Source organism: Antechinus flavipes, chromosome 2 (genome assembly GCF_016432865.1).
Source record: "Antechinus flavipes isolate AdamAnt ecotype Samford, QLD, Australia chromosome 2, AdamAnt_v2, whole genome shotgun sequence".
NCBI lineage: Eukaryota > Metazoa > Chordata > Mammalia > Dasyuromorphia > Dasyuridae > Antechinus > Antechinus flavipes.
In genome coordinates this window covers 203,709,833-203,735,312 of record NC_067399.1, presented here as the reverse complement: position 1 = coordinate 203,735,312, position 25,480 = coordinate 203,709,833, and the positions used below count along the sequence as shown (strand labels likewise).

Genomic DNA, 25,480 nt, shown 5'->3' with positions numbered 1-25,480 from the left:
GTGTATGTATGTGTGTATATCTATCTACATATATGTATATATCTATATCTATATAGCTCCATACTTGATTATAGCCTTCTTTAAGGAGCTGTAAGGAAAGAGGAGAAAAAAATAAAGTTAAAAGTATATCACAGAAAACAAAAGAAAATCAATGAGGAAGCAAAGAAAAACTGATCATTTTTAAAAATATATGTAGAATTTATTATATAGGTTTTCTTGAAATGGAAATTTATTGTTTTGTATTGAATCTGTCTTATGGTCTGTGGTATAAAATGGCAATGTTTTTTCTTTTCTTTTTTCATTTTATATTTAAGTTTGAAAAAAAATATATATATATAGTATCTGCCTCACAAGGATATTAGGAAGCTTCAGTGTGAGAATCAAATGAAATCACATGTATTTTGCAAGCCTTTTTTCTGCACCAGCAGGTAGTGGGCTGGAGTCAGGAAGGCCTTGGTTTGAATCCTACTGTAGCTGTGTGACTTGGGACAATTTACTTAACTTCTGCCTGCCTTAGTTTCCTTATATGTAAAATGAGGGTAGTAATAGCACCTACTTCCAAGTGTTGTTGTAAGGATCAAATGAGATATTTGTAAAGTGCTGTATAAATTCTATCATTGTTAAATAATGTAAAGCCTTTTTGCAAACTTTACATAAATTGCCATATAAATGTTAGTTTGTTACTGCCACTGAAAGCTTTAAAAGAATTCTCATTTTCACTTGTTAATTGAATCATACAGATTTAATCTGCTACCCAAACAATGCTAAATGCACATGGAATGGTCCAAATATAATGGACAAATTGACACAAATAAATTAATATCTGTTGTTTGCTGGCATTCATCTAAGAAGCTTTTTGGAACTTTTGGTCACAGAGTGATAAAAGTTTCTTTATCTAGAAATGTGAAACTCAAGGAAAAGTTTAGAGAAATAGTGTAACAATGTAGGGAAAGCCTATCTCAGAATCTGTTGCTTGGGTCACTATCTCTGTGATGCTTGTAGGAAGTGACAAGGTAATTTTGTATATTGGGGTTGTGGGTGCCAAAGTTAGGTCTTTTGTTGACCTTCAGTTTCTCATTTCCCAAAATCTATTCATATATTCTATTGAATAGACTCCAATACTGAGGATCTTCAAATAGGTGGGACTCCCCTCTCCTTTTTCTTCTGGCCATTTATCTTCTTTCTAAATTGCAATAACTCTAAAACTCAATATCTACTCTTAAGAAGCATAAGTTGGCAGGAAGATTATCTCATTGTAGTAGGTCAGATAGGTGGTAATGAAGGTCCATAATGAAGTGTTGGTCATAAGAAAAGATGTATAATAAATACTGCAGAGGTGAAATTCTTAAGACCTGGCCACTGATTAAATATGGAAGGTGGTAGTGTTGAGATCTAGCTTTGGGGTACCTAAATGAAATTAGGGTTAAGGTCTAGTGGCAGGTTTGGGGTACAGATTCGGCGCAAGGGGGTCTAGTAGCAGCATGAGTTCCCAATAAAAGCATTTATTGGCCCAGAGAGCTAGATTGATAAAAGAGGTTTATTATTAGATAAGCAAAGTTAAAGTATAGGCAAAGGTAGAGATAAGGAGGGCACTGGACAGAGGGTCCCGTGGACAGAGGGTCCTCACATGGTAGCCATGTTTGGAATCTCTGCAAAGAGGGGTTCCCAGCATGGCCTTTTTATAATAGGAGACTTAGCTCGAGGGGCTTTCGGATGTAGCCCCAAAGTTGGCTCATATCCGGGTGGGGCTGGGAACAGGTCAGATCTTCTATTGGAATTCAAAGGGACCAGGATTTGTGAGTTAAAGGACAATTTACTTATTAAGTAGGAGAGGGTGGGAATCTAGAAAGGAATCTTTCCCGCATCAGTAGCATTGGCAGAAAAAGAATAGTTAGAAAGAGAAATAGATTTTGGAAAGAACAAGTTTAGTTTAAAAAGCATGTTAACATGGAAGTAGAAATGGCCTGTGGCCATTAGGAAGAGTGAATTTGAAGGTTGTCTGGGGGGTTTAGGGCTAGGAAAAAAAAGACAAATCTTTTTATAGAGATGATGATTGAAGCCATCAATTATAGTCTTTCTCAAAGTTTTGCTGTTAGGACCAAAGGGGATAGTGAATGTCAAAAGTGCTTTAAGAAATGATTTTAATTTAAATTTAAAGCTATTGACATTTTTATTGTCTTTTCCAGAAACATAAAGGGTTTTTTAAAGTCCTTTCATACATATGCTAGTTGAATTCATTTAAAGTTAAATATAGTGAGGCTGAAATATACATATAGCATATCTATTCAATTCAGCCCTTTAAGTACCTGCTATCCAAGGCACTGTACTTCATTCTGAGAATATGAAGACAAAAATGAAACAGTTTCTGCCCTCAATAAACACATTCAAATGATTCTGGTAAAAAATACTTAAGAAACCTTGTCTTCATTGATTTGAGAAAATAGAGCAGGGCAATTTGTATAACTCTTCTCTCCATTAAGGTATTCATCCTTCAGCCTTCAAGCCATTATTCAGATGGCAACTTCCCTGTAAGATTTGACTATTTTTACCCTCTTGCATTTTTTTTTTCTTTGAACTCCTATAGCACTTTTAATCTGTACCACAATTGAGCATCTAATTATGCACTTTTAAAGACATACAGGTTTTCCAAGATTTCTTGGAAACTCTGCCTGTTATGTCTTATGGCATAATAATAGTTGTTACATTCATATATTATAACTTGTTCAGCCGTTACTCAGTTGATAGTTACCATCTTCTAGTTCTACCAGCTAGTTCCAGTTCTACCAGCAATGCATTAATGTGCCAATTTTCCTGCTGTCCCTCCAACCATTTTTTTCTTTGGTCAGCTTTGCCAATAAAGTTGGTATAGAGTGAAACACCATTTTCTTCTAAAAACTTCTGTTTGTATGGTTTGGTATAGTGGCTTTTATTTTTATAAATTTAATCAGTTCCTTATATATATTAGAATTGAGATCTTAATCAGAAAAACTTTCTGCAAATATTTTCCCCAAATTTCTCTCCTAATTTTAACTCCTTTGATTTTGCTTTATAAAAAGTTTTAAATTTTTCGATAATGAAATCAACCATTTTATCTTCTGTGATTGCTTTATTCCTTCTCTGGTCATTAATGCTTCTCTTTTCCCCAGATCCCCAGAAAGACTTTTTAACGTGATTCTCTAATTTATTTATGATGAGAACTTTTATATCTAAACTGTGAATACATTTAGAAGATATCTTGGTAATTCTTCTGAATCTGTATCTAATTCTGTCAGATTATATTGTACATATTGAGCATCAGTTCTTTAGAGGAAGTGAATATCATTCTTTATCATTGATACTTTGGAATCATGGTTGAGCAATGAATTGATTAGAAATGAAAGGTCCTTTAAATTTGTTATTTTTTGCAATTTTGTTACTGCCTAAATTGTTCTGCTTCTATTCATTTGACTCTGTCAATGTTTGATAAGTCCAAAGTTGTCACTTAATGAGGTAATGTAATATTCTTCTCTAAATGTAATGTTCTCTGGGAGCAGGTTTTCTGGGGAGCTTCTGAGAGCAGCCTTCATTTCAGTTCATTGTAATCACCCCTAATGCAGCCAGGAATTAAAGTCCAAATCTTTATTGTTTCTTTCCAAGTCTTGTCTCCTTCACTTAGGGCTCAGCTAGTTTTTCTAGAGGTCTCCCAGATCTTGGTTTCAGTGCTGTCCACAGGATAGCCTGCCACCACTTCTCTGTCTTCCTTAGTTCTTCTTCCTTGGGCCCAGTTAGCTTTCTTAGAGGCCTATCTCTCTCCTCGGTTCCAAGAGATCCTTTGCCTCTGCCAGCTTCTGCCTCTGGGCTTCTAATGGACTTCTGTGTCTGGCCCTGAGAGCTTCTTGCTTATATGCTCTACACTGAGTACAAACCAATCATTATATCACTAGAAACCATTATTTGTTTTATGTTTAAATCAATGCTAAACTAGATTTAACCATTGTCTCCTCAGTTCCACTTAGTGCTTTGTTTCAAGTTTTGGCCCATAACATCTCCTTGTAGGATCAGATCAATTATACTGAACCATGCTAAATTAGATAATTATTGTCTCTATTAATTTCCACTGACTTAGTACCTTACAAGAATCCTAACAGGGTAAAAATTCACTATTCAACAGAAAGTTCTGGGAAGACTAGAAAGAGGTATTTTAGGTTTTGCTTTGTTGAGACTTCTATTACAATATTTAAAGTAAACCTTATTTTTACATATGAAGTGTCTGGGTAACTGTCTTAGATACAGTAAAAGAAATACAAATTTTCTCAAAAGAAATTTTTAAAATTTCTAATGAAAATTAGATGAATGTATATGTATGTCTGTGAATATATTTATATATACATATACAGATGCATATATACACAAATCATATATTTTGGCCAAGTATTAAATATAAGTTTCTAGAAAACTATTATGTATAGACAAAATATTTTAAAATTATTTGGAAGGTAGCAGCATAAAGTACTGTTCTGCTAATATTATAAAAATGATATTACATTGAAATCATTACCTTATCGATAATTAAGATGTTACATTGTTTTTGTAGGTTATTTTGCTTTAATTTATGAATGTCATCATATTGGAATTTTTATCTACTATTTTTTTTGAAAAATATGACTGCAGAATAAGGGCACATATGATTTCAGAGGATCATTGCCAAAAGATTATCATTTACATAAATATCTCCTTCAGCAGAAGAATTTAATATTTTGAGTTCAAACGGTTAGAAGAGAGAGTTCAGTCTCTAAAGCAGCAGTAGACTATTGGTTTGTGAACAGCAGTATTGTTCCTCATATTGAGAACACTGTTTACATTCAGGGTTGAGCAGAACTGGCATTAAAATTTCACTAATTTGTTTCATGTGACTTGTCAGCTGTGTGTTTTTATTTTTAAAATTTTTGTCTTTTTTAAAAAAAAGTATTGTTTTGTAGTTTCAAGCAACTGAAATAGGTGGACTATCTTTTTAATTAATTTTTGTTTTTGTTTAGAGTTGCATAATTACCAGGAAATGGTTTGTATGTTTCTTTGGGAAACCCTTGGCCTAGGTCTAGATTCAATTTTTGATTAATATTTAATAAGTAAATTGAAGGCTCTTGTAGTAGACTTGTTAAGTAGTCGTAGCACTAAATGTGGGAAGCTTTTTATCTTTTCATGCCTCCCCCTCCCCTTTTTTTAGTGACAAAGGAGTCTTCTAAATATGTAATGTTTGAGAAGCCATTATTGTTCTAGGCTGAAATTAACATACTTTATTATCTCCTCCCTAGAATCCTAATTTTTTTTTTTTTTTGGTTAATTTTATTCTCATGCATTTCTTCTTATGTTTGAAAGCTAGCTTAATGTTGAATCTCACTGTTGGGAATAGTAGAAATGTTGTTGTTAGAGAAGACTTCTGGTATAATTTGTTTGAGCTTATTTCAGTGGAGATTTGAAAGAGTTAATGATCTTCAGAAAGAATTCCTTTAGCTGGTTGGATTTGGCAATAATCTCAAATTACTTTGAAAATTAAAAACTTTGAAAACTCTAGATTTGTTTAGTTTTGTTCTGTAATGATACCAGTTCCATGAAGAATGACTTTTTTCTATTAAAAATGTTTGTTTCATTTATTTTCTTTGGATTTCAATTTACTTTTATATGGTAGATTTTAGAATCTTGTGGTTTGCTAACAGGCATTTGGTGCGCATAGTCTTTTCTCCCAAATGCTGGGCCTGTAATTAGGGAGACCTGAGTTCAAAAGTAGATTCAGACACTTATTAACTGTGTAACTCTGGACAAATATCTTGACCTGTCTGCCTCAGTTTCCTTATCTGTAAAATGGGGATAATAATGGCACTGTGCTTTAACACAGTGACTGGAATATAGTAAGTGCTATATTCCCTTTTTCCTGAAACCCCCCTTGTTTTTCTTGGATATAGAACAAATTGTATAAATTGGAATGATGGTAATATTAGTGGCATTTTTCTGGTGGCACACCATCTTGATTATTTGACCTTTATAAGTCTTCTTGCTTTTAAAAAATGTCTTTATTAAGTGTTCTGATAAGTTTTTTTTTTGGTGGGGAGAGAAAGATGGAAGACAAAAGGAGAGGGGAATAACAGGGAATAAGATAGAGAAAGTATTATGAAAGCAGTGATATCAACTTGGACAGATTTCAGGACGTAGTGGAGGATACAGGCCTGGTGTGTTATGATCTATGGGATCATGAGGAGTCAGATATGACTGAATGACAAAGCCTTCAGAAGCTTCATTAGGTAGAATGGAGGTGAATATAGCAAAGTGCAAGTTCTACTGAGAAAGACTTTGAATATGGCCCTAACAATATAAAATTTATGCTTTTTAAGGACCAACTTAGTGTGAAGAGGCTTATTATTTATAGGTTGACTAGTCAGTAAAATTTTTTTTTATGAAGACCAGAAGCTTTAAACAATAAATAAGCTGCAAATAGCTTTCAATATTATTGGATCTATCTTGGCTTATTCTGTACAGGTGGCAGAAAACTTGTCAGAGGGAGCCAAGAATCACTTTGCTTTTAGATTTTCTGTAAATGCTATTGTAGTTATGAGTTGTTCAGGGAGGATTAGAATCTCTAGTGCAAAGTTTCTTAAACTGTAGATCATGACCTTATATGGAGTTGTGTAACTGAATTTAGGGATTGTAAATTATGATTTATCATCAGTTGTTTGATTTTTGTATGTTTAATATACCTATAGACCTGGAGTCCTGTAAAAATTTCTGAGTCAAAAAGGGGTTGTGAACAGAAAAAGATTAAGGAGCCCTGTTCTATAGTGAATGTTTGCTGAGCCCTTTTCGGGACTGCTTATCCACTTTTTGTATCTATCTGCCCTTCAACTCTCACCTATGGCTTTAAGAAGCTCTAGTATGTGTAGCAGACACATAATAAAACCATCTCAATAGATGGGCTTAAACCAGATTGAGGGTGATTGACAGAGCCCAAACCTGTTGGTTTGGTAGAGAGATGTCTATCCTAAGCATGTGAAGATTTTCCTTGGCAGAATGGATGAATGAGAACAGTTTGCTCCGGTTCCATTGAAAGCAACTAAAGCAGATTCTCTGGAGCACTTTAGCATTTAATCAGACCTGGGTCATGACAGCTGTCCTGACTTTTGTCTAGTCACTGGACTCTGATAACTCTGACTCTGGAAGAGAAACTGAGACTGAAGAACTCTGTTTCGCTTAATTCCCTTTCACATACAAATCAAGATATTATCCTGTGATGTCATTGGATCTCTTCACAAGTGAAGGATGAACAACAATAATAATTATTGGTACTTTGAGATCCTTATCTAGTAACTTCAGGAGGAGCTGAATCATAGAAATGTTGTTTTTTCCCAATGGAAATGAAGCTAGATGATTAAAAGAATCAGTAACTAAATGTTGGAAAATGTCTCAGAATCAAGAAATGACAGAGGCCAAATATTTGTGGACCACAGGAGAACATCAAGTTTGTATATAATGAATATTCACTTTAAAAGGAGAATCAGAAGAATTGTAATATAATAGTCTAAAAATGGCAGCCATTCTATCCAATCAACAGTTAAATCCAGATTATCTACCAGAGGGACAGGACCACAAAAAAAAAAAAAAAAAAAAAAAAAAAAAGCCTATCCAACATAACCAAAGGTGCTGGAGAATATTGGCCTGACTACCAAATTCTAAACGGAGGTCAGAGCCTGAAAATATGAGTAAGCAGGAGAAAATGCTAATTACAGTTAAGAAATACTCTAGATTACAAAAAGTACCAGAGAGAACCCCACCCGGAAGGAAAATAACCCCAATTAACCCTCTAAGGGAAAAAAATTGGCTGTGTCTTGGCCACAAAGATTTAGAGTGACTAAAAGAAATGAAGCAAAAACGTTATTAAAATGAAATGAGAGTTTGGAAAGAGCTTAAAATAGAAAGTAGAAAACTACCTAATTAATATATTCCCAGAATAATAGAATGGATGAAACAGAATTTAGTGAGTTCCTAAGATAGAAGATATTTTAGAATAAGTCAGCAAGTATTTATTTAGAGCCTGCTATGTGCCAGGAACAATGTCAAGGTGTGTGGATTCAAAAAAAGACAAAAATAGCCTCTGCTTTCAAGGTGCTAATAGCCTGATGAGGGGCGGATGGGTGCAATGTGCAAACAATTCTGTATTTGTACCAGATAAATCAAGATTAATGTGGAAAGCAGAAATGAAGAATGAATTCTAAGAATGAGGGATAGTCTGTAAAAATGCTCATTTTGGAGATAAGAGTGTCATTGTCGATATTATCAAGACAGTGCCACATTTTATTTCCTTTTTTTGGGTAAAATTTAAATTTTATTTTAAAATTAATTTTAAAATAAGACAAGAAAAAATAAGCATTTCCATGTACACAATAGAACATGAGAGGATCCAATGTAAAACAAGAAATTTTCATATCAAGAACACGTTTTTAATAAATACTGCACAATACTTTCAGATTGCCCAACTTTTTTGTTCCCTTTTAGATTTTCTCTTGTTCTCTGCTGTGCCCTTTTTATTTATTTTTCTCTCTTTTTTCCTCCAATCGCTCTCAAGAAGACTACAATAAAGAATGGATACACATTTGGAGAATGGTTAGGTAAATTGTAGTATATGAATGTTTTGGAATATTATTGTTCTCTAAGAAATGAGCAGCAGGATGAATACAGAGGCTTGGAGAGACTTACATGAACTGATGCTAAGTGAAATGAGCAGAACTAGTATTGAGTAGAACTAATATTGTATGAGGATGTATTCTGATGGAAGTGGATATCTTCAGCAAAGAGTGGATATCTTCGATCCAGTTCAGTTTTAATTGATCAATGATGAACAGAATCAGCTACACCCAGAGAAGGAACACTGGGAAATGAATGTAGACTACTTGCATTTTTGTTTTTCTTCCCAGGTTATTTTTACCTTCTGAATCCAATTTTTCTTGTGCAACAAGAGAACTGTATGGATCTGTACACATATATTTTATCTAAGATATACTTTAACATATTTAACATGTATGAGACTGCCTGCCATCTAGGAGAGGGAGTAGAGGGAAGGAAGGGAAAAGTTGGAACAGAAGTGAGTTCAAGAGACAATGTTGTAAAAGTTATCCATGCATATGTTCTGTCAAAAGCTATAATTAAATAAAAATAAAAATAATTTATATATATATATATACACACACATATATTTACATACAAACACACATATTTATATGTGTTGGGCCAGAGAGCACTATGGGAGAAAACCCACAATCCCTCTCTTGAAGGAGCATAAATAGAGCTTCAATGGGCCAGTCAAAGAAGTTTTTCAGAGTGAAGAATCTACAAGTCGAGATTTCAGCAGAATTATGCCAGAAGCCCTCTCTCCGAGGCAAGGCAAGAGAGAATATATTTTCCACTTGGCTGGCTGGTTGCAGAAGAGAGTTCAGCTGGACTGGAGAGGAGCACTCTGGTGCAGACACGGAGCACTTTGAGAGATTTCACCGGAATGACATGAAGAGTGGAGCTGGCTGGAGGCTGAAGAAAGCAGAGGCAGAGGCTGAAGGACAAAACCTTTGGATTTGGCAACATTCGGAGGGAGCTCTTGGAACCAAGCAGAGAGATAGACCTCTAAGCTAACCGGGCTATATTGGAGATAATAAAAGATCTGAACTTTTATAAATATATGCATATTTATACACATACACATATCTAACAACTTATTTCCTCCTGTCATTTGTTTCTCAAATGGTGGATAGCATCTGCCTTCTAGTTCTAGTCATTTCATGTTTTTCTAAATCAACCAGTTCATCATTATCCATGAAAGCTTCCTCCAGTTTTCTGACTTCTTCCTTCTGTTCTTGGCTACAAAAGTTTTATTTATACAAAAAAAGTTTAATTTAAAATAATCAAAAATTTCCAGTTTACACTTCAATAATATAATTTATATGTACTCAATGCAATTCAGTAATATAATTTAAGGTCTGATACTGCTGAATCTGCTTCCTTTACATCTTTCCTACCTGTTTTTTTTGAAGTCTCTGACCTTTTATTTTTCCATATGAACTTTTTTTCCCTAACTCAATAACATAATTTTTAGTAATTTAATTAGGGTGGCATTGAATAAATTGATTTGTTAGGTAGAATTGTCATTTTTTATTATATTGGTTTTACTTACCCCTCAACAATAAAATATTGCTTCAGTTATTTAGATCTGTCTTTATCGGTATAAAAAGTTTAATTCATATAGTTCCTGTGACTGCTGTGGAAGGCATATTCTCAGGTTTTTTATACTATTTTTAAAAATCTAAAGCAATATAGAATAATATTGGTGACACATAGTATAAGTTTCCCTATTTTTCTTTTTTGATTAAATTTATTTTAGCTTTAACTTTGAGATCATGATTAGTACCCCTGCCTTTTTTTATATAATAGGTTCTACTCCTGACCTCTATTTTATGTTTGTGTCTCTTTTTCATTTTTATAATATTTCCTAAAAGCAATATTTTGTTGAATTTAAATTTGTAATCTTGTGTATGTTTCTGTTTTATGGATAAATTCATCCCATTCACATAATAAGCTATGTGGTAAATTTGTAGGTGCTTTCAGAAAAATAGAGTTTAAACTAGTTCAGATCCTATAATTTTAAAAAATGTCACTATTGGTCTAATAATTTCTTTTGTGAAATTATCTGATATGCTCAGGAACTTTACTTAATCTTCAGTTTTAATTTATACAGAATTTCTAGCCTTTTTTCCTTTGTTACTGTATTTTTTCCAAAAAAGGTATTTGGCATATTTTTCTAATTAAATTTTCATTAATAATATTTGAGGCTTTTCCTTTTTTGTCAGGCAGGTTTTGGATACATACCTAGCAGAGGCAGTTGATGGCACAGTAGATAAGAGTTCTGGACTTGGCATCAGGAAGAAAAGACCTTAGTTCAAATTTGGCTTCAGACACATATTATCTATGTGATTCTGGGCAAATCACCTCTGTTTGCCCCAGTTTCTCCACTTGTAAAATAATAATAGCACCTATCTTGCAGTATTGTTGTGTGATTAATGTTTATTAAAAGCACAATGTCTGGCATATAATAGGCACTATGTAAATGAATATTCCATTCCTTTTATAGGATTTCTGAATAAATGATATGTATATTTTAGCTTCTTTATTAACATAATTCTATATTGCTTTTCAGAATGCTTACTTAGTTTTTTTATATTAGTGTATTGGTGTATGTAGGTTTCCAAATCACTTCCAGTCTTAACTGTTTCCATCTTTTACCCTCTAGTTTCCTAGAGATAAGGTGAAATTTCTTGGTTATTTTGATTTGTATTTCTTTTATTATTTATTATTTGTTCATATACACCAGCTATTTACATATCAGAGAATAGCTTTTGGTCTTATAGTTTTTCATCTATGTACATATATATATATATATATATACACATATTATATACACACACAATTATATGTATACACACATATAAAATAAACTCTTGTCTGATAAATTTGTGGCAAATACATTTTCTCATTCTACTTTTTACTTTCTCATGTATTCAGAATTATTTCTTTTATATTTTTTAATTGCCTCTATCCTGTAGTTAAGAATATATCAAGTTATAATTATGAAAGATATTCTACTTCCCTTATAATACATTCTCTAGTATTAAGGTTGTATATCCATTTTCTATTTATTATATAACATAGTATAAAGCATTGATGTGAGCTTATTTTTTTCCAGACTTCTTTTGAGTTTTTCCAGTTCTTCTCAAATGGGGAGGTTTTTTCCCCCAACTGACTGATGTATATGGTTAATCAAAAACTGAATTATTGATTTCTGTTATTTCTGATTCTCTTGCATCTAGTCTATTTCTTTGATCTTTTAAAAATCAATATCCACTGGTTTTGATGATTACTGTTGTCTACTAGTTTTTAAGAGAAACAAAATCTTTTTGTTAAAGCTTTTAGGAAAATATGCTTAAACAGTGATAATATTGGCTATTTTACAATTAATATCTTCCTTTCTTTTTTTTCAAAGAATATCAAAGAATATCCCAACAACCAAAGATGTTGAACCGTTGCTTGAAATCGATGGTGACATAAGGAACTTTGAAGTGTTTTTGTCTTCACGAACACCAGTTCTTGTGACTCGAGATGTAAAAACTTTTTTGCCATGTACTGTAAATCTGGATCCTAAACTTCGAGAAATTATTGCAGGTGGGTAAGAGTGATTATATATTTTTAAAAAGGTGTAAAGTCATGATACTTAAGGCTCACAAAGCTTCTCTATTTTGTACTCAATTTATTAACATTTTACCAAGACAATGGGTAGCAGTGTAATTTATTGCTTTCTGTGCATTGTGCAATTTAGCTATACTGACTTACCAGCAGTTCAACATAATAGTACATCACTTTGGTATGAGAGTCAGCATGATAATTCTTGTCTCAACTCTGCTACTGACTATCTTAGGGAATTTTGTATGTCAATTAATTTCTTTTTTTTTTTATATTGAGCTTTTTTTTTCCTCTCTTTTTTTTAATAGGCACACATTAAAATTAATATATAACATATAACACAAAGATTGTTAATAGGCACATATTAAAATTAACACATAATATATAACACAAAAGTGTTAATAGGCACATATTAAAATAAACATATATAACACAAAGGTTGCTAATAGGTGTTGGAATCCTTACTAACTGCTAACTAATTAGAGTTGATCTAATCTTACAAGAAGATGTTTTGGGCAGAACCTGAAACAAGGTACTAAGTAGAACTAATTAATACAAGGCTTGTGTTCACACCTTTACTCATTGGAGTTCAATGAGTTCACACCTCCCTTGAAGCTCTTTGGGCCAGAGAGCACTATGGGAGAAAACCCACAATCCCTCTCTTGAAGGAGTATAAATAGAGCTTCAATGGGCCAGTCGAAGAAGTTTTTCAGAGTGAAGAAGCTACAAGTCGAGATTTCACCGGAATGACATGAAGAGTGGTACTGGCTCTGGAGGCTGAAGAAAGCAGAGGCAGAAGCAAAGGACAAAGCAGCAAGAGCTCTTGGAACCAAGCAGAGAGATAGGCCTCTAAGCTAACCGGGCTATATTGGAGATAATAAAAGATCTGAACTTTTATCACCTGGCTGTGTTTGGGAAGATCACCACAAATAGGCATATTAATAAGGGCATTTTGGGTGGCACAGTGGCTAGAAGGCTGGGCCTGGCATCAGGAAAACTTCTCTCTGGTTGTTGCTCAGTTGTGACAGCCATGTCCAGCCCTTGTTGTCCCCATTTGGCCTTTTCTTGGCAGAAATCTTCCCTAGTGGATCCAGTGGATCCATTTTGTCAGATAGTCGGAGGTAAAATGACTTGTCCAGGGCTAGTCAGGATGTGAGGCTAGATTTGAATTCAGTTCTTCTTGACTCCAGGTGCTGTGCTCTATCTTTTTTTTTTTTTTTTTTTTTTTTTTTTGTGAGTGGGTTGGGGAGGAGATATTTATTTGGTCACTCCAAATACAAGATTTGGAGGCATAGGAGTCAAGGGCATGTTACAGTGTGCCTGACCATGGAAAGCACAATGGCAAGTGAAAAGAACATCGACTCTGAAGATAGAGGACTTGAATGAAACACTTGAGTCTTGCAGTGTATCCTTCAATTTCTCATCTTTGTTGAAGTAGTTGTAGGAGGAGTTGGGTTGAACTGTATTCTCTTACTTTACTATGTTGTCTAGTTTCTCCTTTTTCTACTTCTCTTGATTCCTGTTGTTGGAGATCAAATTTTTGTTTAAGTCTGGCTTTTTCCTTAGAAACAGATGGAATTTCTCTATTTCATTAAATGTCCATCTTCTTCCGTGGAAAAAAATACTCAGCTTAGCTGGGTAGTTTATTCTTGGCTGTGTCAATTAATTTCACTGACTTCATAGAATCAAGAGGTTTTACTAATTTTCTAAGATTCCTTCCATATAATAAATTTGTATATTTTATGTATGACTCTTCTAACACTTTGTTTTTGGCTTTCCTTTTAAGGATATATTGTAAAGATAAATGCTAAGATATATTATAGCTAATTAATACCTTAATTTATAGGAGAATTAAGGAGTTATAATAAGAACAAGCTATAGAACTTTGAGATTTGCAAAGTGCTTTATGAATGGTGCTATTATTATCCCCATTTTGCCTTTAAATGAGGAAAATGAGAAAAGGCAGAGGTTAAGTGGTTTGTCCAAAGTCACACAGCTAGGGTGTCTCTAAGATTAGATTTGAATTCAATTCTTTCTGATTCCAGGTTCAGTTCTATATTCACTAGGCCATTTAGTTGTTTTTTTTTTTTTTTAATAGATTCTTCATAGGCTTGTTCTGAGCATCAGATGAAATAATATAAAAAGTACTTTGCAAATCTTGAAGCACTATATGCATCTTAACTTAATACAAAGTTATTTTCTCTGTAAGTTTTCTTTCTCTCCATCTCTCTATTTATCTGTCTTTCAGGGGAGTTAAAAATGTTAAAATAAAAATAAAACTTATAGTAAATAACTGTATAGCTTCACTTAAATGGCATTTGGCTTAAAGTCCTGAAGACCTGTGTTAAAATCCTACCTCAGATACTTACTAGTTGTGACATCCTGGGCTTGTCACTTAACCTCTCTGAGCCTCAGGCTCCTAATATGTAACATTTAGGAGATTGTACTTGATGGTCTTTGAGATTCATTTCAGATATAAACCATTTTTCCTTTGTAATGATGGTATTAAATGTTAGATTTCTTAAAGAGCAAGTATACTTAAACTTTTAAGAAATAGAATTTGTTATCTTTAACATCAATCCCTAAGTATTAATGATAATAACTTAAATCTAATATGATTTCCATTTTTTCTAATGTACTTTGATTTAAGTTTTTGGTGAGTTCATCTGGACTTTCTTTGAAGTAGATAGCATTTTTTCATCATAAATCCTTTAGAATTATTCAGATCACTATTGATTGTACAACATTGCTGTTACTGTGCACAGTGGTCTCCCAGTTCTTTTCACTCACTTTGTATCATTTCATGTACATCTTGCCACTTTTTTAAAGAAAACATTCCCCTTGTTACTTCTTATAGTGTAGTAATACTCCATCACAATCATTTAACACAACTTGTTTAGCCATTTTCCAATTAATGAGCATTCCCTCAATTTCCAGTTCTTTGCCACACAAAAAGAGGTTTTATAAATATTTTTTTTACACGTAGGTCTTTTTCCTCTTCCTTTGACTTCTTAGATTTAGTAGGGGTATTGTTGAGTGAAAGGGTATGCCCAGTTTTATAGCTCTTTGGATATAGTTCCAAATTGTTCTCCAGAGTGATTACACCAGTTTACAACTCTACCAGCACTTTATTAGTGTGCCTATTTTCCCTAATCCCCTCCAGCCTTTGTCATTTCTGATGGGTGTAAAGTGGGTACCTCATAGATGTTTTAATTTGCCTTTCTTTAATCAGTAATAATTTAGAGCATTTTTTCATATGGCTACAAATAACATGGATTTCTCCTTCTGAAAACTTCTTGTTTATTTCCTTTAACTATTAGTCAATTGGGAATGGCTCTTATTTTGTAAATTTGACTATCAGAGAAACTTGTAATATATATATATATATATATATACATATATATATATATGTATATATATATATATACATATATATATATATATATGTATATATATATATAATATATATATATATATATATATTTTAATTGTCTATGGTACCTTTTAGTTTCTCGGATTATCTCTTTTACTTAGGTCCCTTTATCCTTTTGCTTTGTCTGCTATCATGGTATCCCTGCCTTTTTTTACTTCAGTTGAAACGTGATAGATTCTGCTATAGCCCTTTATTTTAACTCTTGACTATATCTTTGTTTCAAGTGTGTCTCTTGTAAATAATGTATTTTTAGATTGTGGTTTCTAATCTGTTCTGCTTTCAACTTCCGTTTTATGGGTGAGCCTATTACAGTCACAGTTAAGTTTACTATATTTCCCTCCATCCTATTTTCTTCTATTTATCCCTCTCTCTCTTCTTATCCTATCCCTCCTCAGAAAACTGTTTTGCCTAAGACCGTTGCCTCCCTTTTCTCTGCCTTCTTTTTTTTCATTTTCTTGTCCCTCTCTCTGATTTCTACCTCCCTTCCCAACATATCTTGTCCCCTTTCTCTCCTTTTTGCCAATTGAGTAAGGTAGAGTTCTATACCAAACTGAATATGTATATATTCTTTCCTCTTAGAATTAATTGCAATGAGAATGAAGTTCAAGCATTGTCCACCCACTCTCTTTTTCCCTCTACTAAAAAGTTCTTCCTTGTGCTTTTATATCAAAAATTTCCCCATTCTGCTTCTCCCTTTCCCCCTTCTCCTAATGCATCTGTCTTTCTTACTCCTTGTTTCTTTTTTGTAAATCATCTCAACAAATTTGTTTCACACTTTTGCCCTCTATGTAGATTCCTTTTGATTGTCCTAATGATAATAAAGTTCTTATTTGTCTCACCTTCCCATATAGAATGTAAATAGTTTTAACTTTGAGTCCCTTATGTTCACACTTTCATGTTTATCTTTTTTATGTTTCTCTTGAGTTTTGTGTTTGAATGTCAAATATTCTATAGTTTTCTCTTCCGATATGTCATGAAGGTTAGGAGCATAGTGCTCCCACAATTTAGGAAATTTGTGTAAAATTTTTTGGCCCTCCCTAAATATCAGAGAAGTCTGAATTATCATGGTATTAAAAGATAAAACATGTTGATATTATATAATACTCTAAATGCATTTTATACATTTCTGAGTTTCTAAACTTTTTCTGTATCATCTGTTGGCCTTTGTATGTTGTCTGCAATGTCTGCAATACTCCTCCCCCAAAGTCCTATTTAATTTCTTATGCCAGTCATATGACATATCAAAACTGTGATGGGGAAAATCATGATGTGAAAGGGATAACTATTAAGCTCTGATCTTTTAAATATATATGTGTATTTATAATAGTTTTTTATATTTCAAAATACATGTAAAAACAGTTTTCAGCATTCACCCTTGTAAAACCTTGTGTTCCAAATTTTTCTCCCTTTTCTACTCTTTTACCCTTCCCCTAGAGAGCAAATAAGCCAATATAGATTAAACATGTAATTCTTCTAAATGTATTTCTACATTTATCATGCTGCTTAAGAAAAATCAGATCAAAAGGGAAAAATGAGAAAAATAAACAAACAATAAGAGCTCAATAAAAAAGGTGAAAATACTATGCTTGGATGCAGATGACTCTTTCCATCGTAAGTCTATTGGACTTGGCCTGAATCATTTCATTATTGAAAAGAGCCAAGTCCATCACAGTTGATCACCACATAATCTTGTTGGTATGTACAATGTCCTCTTGGTTCTATTCATTTCACTCAGGCCTTTCTAAAATCATCCTGTTGGTCGTTTCTTACAGAACAATGATATTCCATAACATTCATATACCATAACTTATTCAGCCATTCTCCAATTGATAGATAACCATTGAGTTTCCAGTTTATTGCCACTACAAAAGGGCTGCCACAAACATTTTTGCACATGTGGGTCCCTTTCCTTCCTTTAAGATCTCTTTGAACTACAAGTCCAGTAGAGACACTGCTAAATCAAAGGGCATGAACAATTTGATAGCTTTTTGGACATAGTTCCTTATTGCTTTCCAATATGGTTGGATCAGTTCACAACTCCATCAACAATGTATGTGTGTGTCCCAATTTTCCCACATCCCATCCAACATTTGTCATTATTTTTTCCTGTCATCTTTGCCAATCTGAGAGATGTGATGTGGTACCTCAGAGTTGTCTTAAATTGCATTTCTCTAATCAAAACGATACAGAGCATTTTTTCATATGATTAGAAATGTCTATAATTTCTTCATCTGAAAATTGTCTGTTCATATCCTTTAATCATTTATCAATTGAGGAATGGCTTATGTTCTTACAAATTTGAGTTAGTTCTCTACATATTTTAGAAATGAGGCCTTTATCAGAAACAGTAGATATAATCATTTTCCCCCAGTTTTCTGCTTCTTTTCTAATATTGTCAGCATTTGTTTTGTTTGTACAAAAACTTTAAAATTTAGTGTAATCAAAATTATCCATTTTATACTTTTTAATGTTCTCTAGCTCTTCTTTGGTCCCAAATTCCTTTCTTCTTTGCAGATCCAAGAGGTATATTATCCCTTGTTCTTCTAATTTGCTTATAGTGTGCCCCTTTATGTTTAAATCATGAACTCATTTCAACCTTATCTGGGTGTAGGATGTTATGGTGGCCAATGCCTAGTTTCTGCTGTGTTATTTTTCAGTTTTCCTAGCAATTCTTGTCAGAGTGAGTTCTTATTCCAGAATCTGGATAAGTTATATCAAACACTAGATTACTATAGTCTTTGTGTCTTGTGAACTTAACCTATTCCACTGATCCACAACTCTTATTTCTTAGCCAGTATCAAATGATTTTGATAACTGCTGCTTTATAATATAGTTTTAGGTTTGGTACAGCTAGACTATCTTTATTTTTTTTTTCATTCACTTAAAATTCTGAATCTTTTGTTCTTCCAAATGAATTTTGTTAGTATTTTTTTTTTAACTCTGTACGGTAATTTCTTGGCAGTTTTATTGATGTAGTACTGAATAGGTAGATTAGGTAGAATTGTCATTTTTATTATATTGATCTATCCATGAGCACTTGATATTCTTCCATTTGATTAGATTTAAATTTATTTGTGTGAAAAGTGTTTTGTAATTGTGTTCAAATGGTTCCTGGCTTTGTCTTGGAGACAGATTCCCAAATATTTTATATCACCTACAGTTATTTTAAATGGGATTTCTCTTTCTGTCTCTTGATTTTGGACTTTGTTGGTAACATATAAAAATGGCAATGATTTGTGTGTGTTTATTTTATATCCTGCAACTTTGCTGAAGTTGTTCATTGTTTTTGGTGATTTTCAATTGATTCTCTAGTATTCTCTAAGTATACCATATCATCTGCAAAGAGTGATAATTTTGTTTCCTTATTACCTATTCTTAACTCCTTTAATTTCTTTTTCTTCTCCTATTGCTAAAGCTAACATTTATAGTACAATATTGAATAGTCATGGTGATAGTGGGCAACCTTGTTTCATTCCTGCTCTTACTGGAAACAATTCTGGTTTATCCTCATTATATATAATGCTTGCTGATGCCTTTAGATAGATACTACTTATCATTTTAAGAAAAAATCCATTTATTCCAATAATCTCTAGTGCTTTTAATAGGAATTGGTACTGTATTTTATCAAATGCTCTTTCTGCATCTAATGATATAATCATATGATTTCTATTAGTTTGATTATTGATATAGTCAATTATGCTAACAGTTTTACTGATAATGATACTGCATTTCTGGTATAAATCTTACTTGATCGTAGTGTAATTTAGTGGTGATAAGTTCCTGTAATCGCTTTGCTAATATTTTATTTAATCAATATTTGTTAGGGAAATTGATCTATAAATTTCTTTCTCTGCTTTGGCCCTTCCTGATTTAGGTATCAGCATCATATCTTTGTCACAAAAAGATAGGCTTCCATCTTCCTTTATTTTTCCAAATAGTTAATATAGTATTGGAATTAATTATTCTTTAAATATTTGGTAGTATTCACTTGTAAATCCACCAGGATTCTGGAGATTTTTTCTTAGGGATTTGATTAATAGCTTGTTCACTTTTTTTTCCCTAAAATGGGACCAATTTGTTTCCTCCTCTCTTAATCTGGGCAATACATATTTTTGTAAGTATTCATCCATTTCCCTTAGGTAATCAGATTTTTTGGCTTACAAATGGACAAAATAGCTCTGAATTATTGCTTTAATTTCCTCTTTGTTGGTGGTAAATTCACTCTTCATTTTTGATGCTGGTAATTTGTTTTCTTTCCTTTTTCTAATCAAATTAATTATCTATTTTGTTGTTTTTTTCATAAAACCAATTCTTAGTTTTGTTTATTACTTCATTAGTTTCTTACTTTCAATTTTATTAATCCTTTTATTGTCAGTGTTTCAAATTTGGTATTTAATTTGTTTTTAATTTGTTCTTTTTCAAAGCTCTAATTTTTTTTTTTTTAAATCAGGAGTGCTTGAAAGTTGTCTTTCATCAAATTTCAATTTTTTCCCCTTGAAGGATTATACTCAGTTTTGCTAGGTGCTGTTGTAATCCTAGCTCCTTTTCCTTCTGGAATATCATATTCCAACCCCTCTAATCCTTTAATATAGAAGCTGCTAAATCTGGTGTGATCCATCCTGATTGTGGTTCCATAGTATTTCTGGCTGCTTGGAAATTTTTCTTCTTGATCTATGAGCTTTAGAATTTGGCTATAATATTCCTATGAGTTTAAATTTTGGGATCTTTTTCAGGAGGTGTTTAGTGGATTCTTCAGCAGTTTTCTTTACTTTTTTTTTTTTTTTTGGAAATATGATAGCTAGGCTCTTTTTTTTTTTAAATCATGTCTTTGAGGTAATTTTATAATTCTTAAATTAATTCTCTTTAATATATTTTCCAGGTCAATTGGTTTTTACAATTAAATATTTTACATTTCCCCCCCTATTTTTTCATTCTTTTGCCTTTATTATTTCCTTACATCTCCTGGAGTCTTTAACTTCCTCTTGCCCTATTCTAATTTTTAATGAATTATTTTTTTCAACATTCTTTTTTTATTATAGTATTTTATTTTTCCAAATACATGCAAAGGCAGTTTTCAGCATTCATCTGAATTACAGAACCTTGGGTTCCAAGTTTCTCTCTCCTTTTCTTCATCCTCCCTCCCCAGTACATCAAGCAATCCAGTATAGGTTAAACATATGCAAGGAATTATTTTCTTCAGTGAGCTTTTGAATCTCTTTTTTCCATTTTGTCAATTTTGCTTTTTAAATAGTTCTTTTTTCTCAATGAATTTTTGTGGCTTTTTAAAAAAACTATTAGGCAGTCTACCAAAATCTCAAGATCTTTGTCAGAAAACCGTCTGTTGTCTTTGGTTGCCTCTTTGTGTAAAAAAAAAATAAAGTGAAACCAAATGTAGGACATTTATGCCTAATGGATTTATGAAACATTTTGGTTTAATGAATAGAATGATGGCATTTTCAAATTTTAATTTTGATACAAATTGGCTACATGATGGTGGGCAAGTTACTGAACTTCTAAATGTGACAAGAAAAACTAATATTATAATTGCAGAATAGTTGTTGACAGTCATGGGTTGAGGGATTTTCCTGTATACAACATTCCTTACTTGTTTTATAACAAAAATGTAAATAAAGTTAGTTTAACTTTGCTTGTTTTTACGTAGCCAATTTTTATATGTTTACGAATCATACCTTTAATAATGCATTCTACAGTTCTAACAACAAGGATGATGATGATGATGATGATGATGATAGCAGCCTGCATATGGTGCTTATTATGTGCCAGATGCTATGGTGAACACTTTATAATTACTATCTCATTTGATCCTCATGACTACCCTTTGAAGTAAATGCTGTTATTGTCCTCATTTTGCAGATGAGGAAACTGAAGCAAAAAGAGGATGACTTGACTAGGGTCACACAACTATCTGTTATCTGAGGGTAGATTTGAAATAAAGTCTTCTTGACTCCAAGCTACAGTCTTTTACCAGGAATTGCAGTCAGATTTATTGATGTATAGTTTGCAAGTACCATCCTTTATCCAGTTTTAAAATGAAGACAGTATTTACTTTCTCCATCCTGTGAAGACTTCCTGAACCAATTGAACTAGGCAGTTTTCTACCTGACTTGTTTTCTGCTCCCTCATGGCCTTACTCTCCAAGCAATTCTTTTATACAAATTTAAATAAGAAAATGATAAGAAAATTCTTAGCCATTTAAGGGAAAGAAAGATTTGGTAAAGGTTGAAGGAGGTCATCAATATAAAAAGGGAATTTGAAAAGCTTTAACGTTATAAAATACAATATCACCAACATCATTTTTATTGGCTAACTAGAAAGGTTTTAATTTAAATTCTAAATTCTTAAGTTAGGAAATTTTATTTTTCTCTTTCTGGTCAGAAGATAAATTTCATTTTGGAGTATCAGTGTAAGTTTAATAGGAAAAACTTCTTTGTATATTATACCTTAAGATTAATAAAGCATTATAAGTAAATAGAAAATGCCATGTCCTTTGGAAAATGGCCTTTAACCCTTTGATTCAGCAGTGTTTCTACTGGGCTTATACCCCAAAGAGATACTAAAGAAAGGAAAGGGACCTGTATGTGCCAAAATGTTTGTGGCAGCCCTGTTTGTAGTGGCTAGAAGCTGCAAAATGAAAGGATGTCCATCAATTGGAGAATGGTTGAGTAAATTGTGGTATATGAATGTTATGGAATATTATTGTTCTGTAAGGAATGACCAGCAGGATGAATACAGAGAGGACTGGCGAGACTTACATGAACTGATGCTGAGTGAAATGAGCAGAACCAGGAGATCATTATATACCTCAACAACAATACTGTTTGAGGATGTATTCTGATGGAAGTGGATCTCTTCGATAAAGAGAGCCTTAATTGATCAAAGATGGACAGAAGCAGCTACACCCAGAGAAAGAACACTGGGAAATGAATATAAACTGCTTGCATTTTTGTTTTTCTTCCCGGGTTATTTATACCTTCTGAATTCAATTCTCCCTGTGCAACAAGAAAACTGTTCGGTTCTGCACAAATATATTGTATCCAGGATATACTGTAACCTATTCAACATGTAAAGGACTGCTTGCCATCTGGGGGAAGGGGTGGAGGGAGGGAGGGGAAAAATCGGAACAGAAATGAATGCAAGGGATAATACTGTAAAAAATTACCCTGGCATGCGTTCTATCAATAAAAAGATATTAAAAAAAAAGAAAAGAAAAGAAAAGCATGAAAAAAAAAAAAAAAAAAAGGAAAATGGCCTTTAGTTTCCCTGTAATTCCCTATACAATTTAAATCGAACCCTCTTTCCTATGTGCAGAAGAAATGTGGCATTTAAAATGTTTTGTAATAATTACAGATTTCATTTATCATGTAATTTTTTTTTTCATTTTTTCTTCTTACTCCAAGCAAAAAAGTACTTTACTTTTCTGGGAGCAGCAGATACTCCTGTCTCCAGTGTCTTTTGTAGAATATGTATTTTGGTGAAGAGAGAAGTCGGAGTCTACCTCACCAGAATAAATTCACATTTTCTCTTTGTCACTATAAGAAAAGTCTTCTAGCTCTATCAGTCAGCAAGCATCAAATAATCTCCGGTTATATTCAAATGACTCAAAGCAAAAAGGGACAGCTAATTCAGGAGCAAAAACAATAAAGATTTTGACAGGGACAACATTATTTACCTTGTGTTCTTCTCTGTTATTCTCTGAAACTAATAGCTTCTATTGAAGTTTGCTTCAAAAATGTATTCTTTAATCTGGAATAAAAATTATCGTCTTCTGAGCTAATTGATGAATACAACCATCAAAAACATAATATTAAAAAGATGAAATATGAAAATAAAAGAACATGGTATAAGGCTGTAGATTTTCAGTAGTACTGTCTGTTAAAGAGATGAAACAATACTAATAGAAGTAGAAGACATGATCGCCTTTTATCCTAATTTAGGTGGGTTATTCTACTTTGAAGGCTTAGAGAATTTTGGTGAGGAGAAACTCAGTTAAGGAAAAAATAGGTTGGCTGACCTGCTCAAGGAAAGATACTCTGATTTTCTTTACCTTTTATTCTCTATCTCTCAACATTATTGTATTATAGTTATTTTGTTAATTTTAATATTTTTATTTTCCCACTAATGAAAAACAACTTTTTGTATTTGCTTTTAAAATTTTGAGTTCCAGATCCTTTCCCTTCCTTGCTATCTCCTTCCCCTCTTGAAAAGGCACATATGAAATTATGCAAAACATTTCCATACAAGTCATGTTGCTGAAAAGAACATTCCCTGCCCTCAAAAAAAAAAAAATCGTGAGGAAAAAAAAAGTTTAAAAATGGTTCAGTTTGTTTTCAGATTCAACTTGTTCTTTCTCTGGATATAGATAGTATTTTTCATCATAAGTCCTTCAGAGACGTTTTAGATCATTGTATTTTTGAAAAGAGCAAAGTCATTCACAACTGATTATCCCACAACATTGCTGTTACTTTGTACATAATACATTTCACTTTGCTTGAACCTGTGAAGGACTTTACAAGGTTTTTTTGAGAGCATGCTATTCATTATTTCCTCATAGAACAATAATGTTCCATCATAATCAAATACCACAATTTATTCAGCCATTCCCCAATTGATGGGCATCACCTCAACTTCCAATTCTTTGCCCTGAGAAAAGAGCTGCTTTAAATATTTTTATACAGATAGGTCCTTTTCTTTTTAAAAAAAAAATTATTTTGGATTCATGCCTAGTTAGGGATATTGTTAGATCAATGGACATGTATGATTTTATAGTCCTTTGGACATAATTCACATCTTTTACTAATTATTAATTGGGGAGTGGCTCTTATTTTTTATAAATTTGCTTCATTCCTTATACATTTGAGAAATGAGGCCTACATCAGAAAAATTTGCTTCAAAATTCCTTTTGTAATTATTATTGCTGATGTATTTTCCCTGTTTTATTCTCTCTCTTCTTTTACCCTAATCCTTCTCAAAAATTTTTTGTTTCTGACCACCACTTTCCCCAGTATGGCTTTTCTTTTCTTACAGTTATTTTTACATATACATGTTATTCCTAAGACTAAATTATAAATTCTTAAGCAACAGTTAGCTTACAAATTTTATTCTTTTTTTGAATATCTTAAAGTGCTTTGTATCTAATAGGAATGATGCTAATGATATGCCATAAAGTAAGAGTGAAACCATTTTATGTGAATTCTCTGTTACTGGATTTCATTATGCTTATAGTTTTAGAAGCTATTTCCTTACTTAGCTACTAACAAAATATCAAAACAGAGAGTTTTGGAAATCAAAGTGACAATATAAAGTATATTAGTAGTAGATAATTAATATCAAAACCTTTGCTCTTAGAGACTCAAAATGTGTGTTGCTGCCTTTGTTTTTAATGCTACCGTGTTTCAAAAAAAAATTTTTTTTTTAAATGTGGCAGTTAGGTGGCCCAGTGGATAGAACACATAGAACCAATAAGCTTAATCTTCATGAATTTAAATCTAGACTCATATACTCTCTAGATATATGATCTTGGACAAATACTTAACCTTGTTTGCTTCAATCTCTAATCTGTAAAATGATCTATAGAAGAAAATAACTAGCATTCTAGTATCTCTCCTATCAGATATTAGCAGACTTCATCAGTAGCTTGTATCCATCTTTGTATCCTGTATCAGGTTTTAGGTGAAAAAATTTTTCTGTTGGGTATTATGTGACTGATGACTATTAACTCTGATAAGCCTTTATTTTTAACACACCAAATTCCAGCAATGTGTGTAATTGAGATTGAAATTA

General features: G+C 32.6%; 1 protein-coding gene across 5 annotated transcripts in view; it reads left to right on the top strand.

Annotated features, from left to right (window-relative positions):
• KIDINS220 (kinase D interacting substrate 220) overlaps nucleotides 1-25,480 on the top strand; it is a 176,562-nt gene that overhangs the window by 104,393 nt on the left and 46,689 nt on the right. For all 5 annotated transcript variants that reach the window (XM_051976080.1, XM_051976081.1, XM_051976079.1 and 2 more), the window contains exon 23: nucleotides 12,050-12,228. In XM_051976080.1, the coding sequence (XP_051832040.1) occupies nucleotides 12,050-12,228 (179 nt within the window). The remainder of the gene's footprint in view (nucleotides 1-12,049; nucleotides 12,229-25,480) is intronic.